Source organism: Drosophila erecta, unplaced genomic scaffold (assembly GCF_003286155.1).
Source record: "Drosophila erecta strain 14021-0224.00,06,07 unplaced genomic scaffold, DereRS2 tig00000092-arrow-pilon, whole genome shotgun sequence".
Lineage (NCBI taxonomy): Eukaryota > Metazoa > Arthropoda > Insecta > Diptera > Drosophilidae > Drosophila > Drosophila erecta.
Window position 1 is genome coordinate 14,797,394 of NW_020825207.1, and position 6,000 is coordinate 14,803,393.

The 6,000-nt window shown below is 43.5% G+C and overlaps 1 protein-coding gene across 1 annotated transcript; it reads left to right on the forward strand.

Annotated features, from left to right (window-relative positions):
• The first annotated feature begins 4,230 nt into the window (after positions 1 to 4,230).
• Positions 4,231 to 5,236, forward strand: LOC6546948 (serine/threonine-protein phosphatase PP-Y). The gene has a single exon (XM_001974562.3). The coding sequence runs from the start codon at positions 4,292 to 4,294 to the stop codon at positions 5,234 to 5,236; it is 945 nt and encodes a 314-aa protein (XP_001974598.1). The 5' UTR covers positions 4,231 to 4,291.
• Positions 5,237 to 6,000: the final 764 nt, after the last annotated feature.

The following is a 6,000-nucleotide window of genomic DNA, read 5'->3' on the forward strand; positions in this document are numbered from 1 at the left end:
CCAGATGGTGTTGCATACTTTTGTGGATGCGCCGCTTGATTGCGATGAAAAATCGAGATGGAAGCCAAGGACAGGGGAAGTCGCAGTCCCTGCGGATACATAAAGGCGCTGCAGACAGGCGGAAGTGCTCATTGTTGCACTGCCAATGGCCTAAGCCAGATATGCTACACATAATTCACAGGCCGCATGACGCAATGTCAACATTTTGCTTCCGCCAAGGGAAGTTGGCAAAAAATGAGTTTCCTTCGTTGTGAAGCAGCATAAATACTCTCTGTAGTCTGGAATTGATTCTAGCACAATCAAATATAGTGTATATTTATATATTTACTCGTGGAGTAAAAGTATACTAGATTCGTTAAAAAGTATGTATATTCTCAGGTATATATTCTTGATCAGGATCAATTTAAATACTGTCGAACTATTAAATATTTAAATATTAAAAATTAAATAAAGTCGAACTGGCCGTGTCCGTCTGTCCGTTTGAACGCCTTGATCTCATGATTGAGAATCAGCATGCAGGCTCCACGCCCACTCTAACGCCCAAAAATCACACACCCACACTTTTAAAAAATTGCTAAGTTTTTCTTTATTTCATTATTTCAAAGTTTTCCTTATCCATACAATTTGTGAGAGTTCATGTCCCCGTCCTAATAGCCACTACATCTTGTATTTCTCGAGCAATACATTTTTTTATCCGGGAATCAACCTTTAGTCACTCTCAAGTTTGAGCCATAGTCATGCAAATTTTATTCAAATTTCATAAGGGTATTGACCATTCAGCAGGCAAAAATAATAATGCCCAGACATTTGTTGCTGGTACTTTATGCTCCAATTAGTAGCTTCCGACAACGTCTCAGAATTCGGATTTGGACACCGATAAGGGTACGGAAAAGTGCGGGAGGGATGCCTTCTTTTGTGGCATTTTGTGAAAACGGAAATCAAATAATATTTTCATACTGATTTATGAATCTATTTGCACAGGCAACACAACGGGCCACCGGCCCTGCCCATTTGCATGTGATTCATGCTCTGAAAACCATGAATGATTATATTTGCCAGCTCCGGCTGCTCCTGCTGCTGCTCCTGCTGCTCCTGCTGCTCCTGCTCCAGCTGCTGCTGCTGTGAAATCCAAGACTCTTTGGGCACAAATATAAATGACTTTGGTTTGGTCCGGCCGCTGGCTGGGAGTTTATAACTAGCATCAGATTATGAGGCCGACTTCAAGGCCCCTGGGACCAGCAGAGCTCCATTTTACCCCTGGGTACTGGCCACGAAAGCCTTTTTCGGTTTCAATATTTATTTGTGGCCTCAGCTGGCATTTCCCAGGCCATGCAAATTGTTTTCTAGCCCGACATTAAGCTGTCAAGCCCCGGACAGCCGGGTGATTTTGCCGAGCACTCAAAGTTTGCTTACAGATTGCATTTATTGATGTCCCTCTTCTGCTCCACTTGATGCCAGATTTTAGGTGCATTAAGCCAGTTGCGAGTTTGGATTTTTTCATTATTCAATTTCTGTTTGCTCGGCTAAATACAAATGTTTTATTTGCCTGATAAATGTGTGAGTTCAGAAATTAAAATTTCATCGGACAACTGGATCAAAAATTAAATTAACTTTTTCACCCCAAGCTTTCTTGTTCCGGCTATTTAACAAAACTAGTTGAAAGCATGAATTCAATTATTTTGCACCATAAATTTTATACTATCGTCGAGTACTATAACAAAAAATGTAGATGAAATACAATTTGTTAGGGAAATGGTGTAAATTAAAGCGCGTATTTGCTAATTGGCGCCATATAGAGTGAAATCTCGATTGCATCAATTCGACTTCCATTCTCCTCCACCGCCGGCAAATCAAACAAGTTCGATGTGAGTTACCATTTGCAAATATTTATGGGATGCACGCCCGGGGAAATGTCACCGACACGTGTAGAAGGAGCAGATTCTGAATCAGACACGGAGCACTAAAAAGTGCAAAGTTAACCGGGCTGAGGGATGGAGCTCGAGTGGAAAGTGAAATGTTAAGCCAAAAGCGAGTGGAGCAATGGAAAAAGCTAGTGAAATACAACTGCATTCCACATCCTAACTGTCGCCATTTGTTATTGCTTTCCAGATGTCCCTCCTTCAACCAAAGGCGACCGACACGAGCGAATAGGTCGAGTGGCAAGTTGAGCAGTACACAGTAAGAAAATGCACTGTGTTCTTCAGTGTGTTGCATGTTCAACCAAATGTTCAAGCCAACTGCAGTCTGGCTGAATCAGTGGACTTTAAAGAGAAATATACATAATGCAGAGGAGTTGCCAAGCTCTAATTCAGCTTCAATTCAAATTGACAACAAATTATAATATATGTAGTGTAAGTCAGTGGTATTTTCCCTGAGTGCATTTGGTCCACGCGCATTGCATGAAGTACTTTAGTACGGGAGTACACCAAGAAGTTGAGAGCACGTGTGGAGACTTAGGAGCGACCTTTCCGCCCCCAATGTCCTGTATCCTTGGCAACTCTCTCAATTGTTGTCCAGCTCATGTGTCCTCCACTGCTCCCCATTCCCCGCGTCCCTCACAAATAATAGCATTTTTATGAATTTTGTTTTGATTTTCTAGGCTAATAAAAAAAGGGGCAAGTAGCTAACAGAAACTCGGTTAACTCTGTTTAAGAACTCTGAAGTACATTTTTGGTAGAGATTCGGTTTTAAAATGAAAAATCATGCATCATTATGAAATAATCAGCTTTTTGAAAATGCAAACTTAAATTTGCATATTTCGATTATGTGCACACGAAAATATCTGCAAGGCTGAAACATTAATTATCGAAAAATGACTTTATCTTGAAACTTATGGTGCATTTCAGAATAGCCATGTTTTTGGGAAACTAATGGTTTTACTTGCTTGGCAAAGGAAGAAACTGTTGAATACTAATTATGAATAGCAAGCTCACAAATAATGCCCGTAAAATAATGATTCCCTTTGATGAGCAAGCAAACTGCCCATTTAAATGCATTTTATTAGTTTATATCTGTCACTTTTCCCAACCAGCTGATGAAGATACATACGCCACAAATTCTTTATCATTTAGAATGCGATTTGGCCGGCAGTGGACAGGACCATAAATACTAATAGCCAAAATAGCCGGGAACACATAAACCATAGCCGAGAAAAGTAATTCCCACTAGAAGGACGAGTAATAATCAACATCAAATTGCCTCGTTTCGAGTTCCAGTTCCAATTTGGGGCTTCTTTTTTATTTTCGGGTCTCTAGGATTCGGTTTCGGTTTCGGTTTCGGTTTCAGTTTCATTTTCGGTACCAGTGCAAAGACTCACTCAAGTTCATTTATTTTTATTGTTTTCGGAGCTTTCGGCGACAATTTATGGGCCAGCGGAATACAAAGATATTTATGTTGCTTGGTCTTGAGCGAATAAAATGGCGAAACTTATGTATATGGCCAGTCGGAACTTTATTTTATTTATTTTATATTTTTATATTTTCCATTTCAATGGAAAGTGCAGGGGAGAAAGCAGCGCAAAAGGGGCAAAAGAAAAGCGGAAAAATCTACGTTGCTCGTACACAGCATTCAATGAGAGTGAAGAACGAATAATTTACTTTCCTTTTCCCGGCTAAGCATCCAGCATTCTATCTTATTTTGCACTAAATTTTAACAGGATTTAGCCCCGTCGCTCTTTGCTGTCAACTGCTAACAAGCGGCAAAGACGTCGGAGGTTTTGACCAGCCGAGCGATTCAAGCCAAGCCAACTTGTGGGCCCGAAGGGGGGTCCACTCCAGGGCTGAGAGGGCAGTGTGGGCGGGGTGGGCGGCTTGGGCGGTGTGGGCGTGGCATCGTGTCCATGGCGAATGAGTTTTGTCGCAAATCCGCTTACGTCCACACCGCCGCAACGAAAATTGTGATGGCGCTTCTGATGGAGATGACGATGACGACGACCTAGACGATGATGACGACGATGATGATGATGATGATGGCCTCCACTACACCCACTCGCACCACCACCCACCGTTGGACCCGTTTTAACTAGCACATAAATAAATTCCATAAATCTTTTGCACTTTAACGCTTCTGCTTTAAGCCCAGTCAAGTCTCGGCTAAGACTTTGTGGAAAGAGCGAAGCCGGAAGATTATCCTTGCATATTTAGAAAAAGTCTAAGCTCTACAATATGTTTAATATCACTAATATATTTGTAAAAAATATATCACTTTCTTTTGAAAAAACGCCACATTAACTTATACTAGTTTTACAAACTACGAAAATTACGTTCGTTTCACAAAAATCAAGTCGATTACGATGGCCGTCCTAACTACTCAAGAAATAGATTGCATCATAAAAGAACTCACCTCGCTGAATGGAAATGAGTGCACCTTTAAGGAGGAACTAATCGAGCGACTCATTCAAAGGACCCTAGGAGTGATCAGGTGGCAACCAATGCTGCTGGAACTGGAGGCTCCGGTGAAAATCTGCGGCGACATTCATGGCCAGTTTACGGATCTCCTGAGGATTTTCCAGGCGTGCGGCTTTCCACCAAATGCGAACTATTTGTTCCTCGGCGACTACGTGGACCGGGGCAAGCAATCGCTGGAAACGATCTGTCTGCTATTCGCCTACAAGGTGAAGTATCCACTGAATTTCTTCTTGCTGCGCGGCAACCACGAGTGCGCCAGTATAAACCGCATTTACGGATTCTACGACGAGATCAAACGCAGGCACACCGTGCGTTTGTGGCGCAGTTTCACGGATTGCTTCGACTGGCTTCCGGTGGCCGCGGTGGTGGGTGGACGCATCTTCTGCTGCCATGGGGGACTAAGTCCATCGCTGCAGAGATTGAAGCAGATCGGCCTGATCCGGCGACCCACTGATGTCCCGGATGAGGGCATCCTGTGCGATCTCCTTTGGGCGGATCTGAACCACACCACCGAGGGCTGGGGTCACAACGATCGCGGTGTGAGCTTCACCTTCGACGAGGTCATAGTGCGCGATTTTCTCAAAGCCTTCGACCTGGACCTAATGGTGCGAGCCCACGAGGTTGTGGAGGACGGATACGAGTTTTTTGCCAACCGGCAGCTGGTCACCGTATTTTCAGCCCCCAATTACTGCGGACTCATGAACAATGCCGGCGGAGTGATGAGTGTCAGCAAGTCCTTGGTCTGCTCCTTCGTCATTATTCAGCCGTGTCACCAATACAAAGTGGCTCAAGTTGATGCCAACGAAATCCCGCCTAGCGACTTGGAGTGATTTTCATATATTTATATTTCATATATTGCCTTGTCGTGCAATAAAATTCGTACAATACAATGTTTTATGCAGCTAATATATCACCTTTAAATATTTAACCAAAAATAAACCACATTACTTACAACAAAAAAAGTGCCTAAAAATATTGGCTCGGAAAATTGAGCTCCTCTGTGGAAACTTCAAAATAAAGTGACTACATTAAATTTGATCTTATTTGAATATTTGCCAAAGTCAACTAGTTGTCGCCTTTCGCAACTTCAGAGACATGGAAGGTCAATGTAAGGTCCCTTACTTTTTCGGTAGAGTCCCCGCCTGAGCCACTTGCTCCCACCTGGCGGAGCTCTGTCACCGGGCGGACTGGACTGACAGGTGGCTTCAACACGCTTGTGTCGCCATTTCATTTGCAGCTCGTTGCTGTACGCTCGGTCGAATGAATTTTATATGGCTCTTAAGTTGGCCCAGACTTGCTGCCAGATTGAGATGTTGATGCTGATGCTGATGCTGATGCTGGGGCTGATTTGCTGATGAGGAGGCATTCCGCAGCTTAGCCTCCTGTCCAAGCTCCGCTGGATTCGTCCTCGTGCAAGAGACAAAATTTATTTGATCTGGCAAAAGTCACATGGCAAACAGTCGAGTGTGTATGTGGACTTGGACTTGGACGGACTGCTCAGTGTTGCATACGAAAGTATCTCCGTCTGGTTGCTGCACGCTCGAATAATTTAATACATCTCCGCCCTCCCTCGTCCTGGAGCAGGATGCTCAGG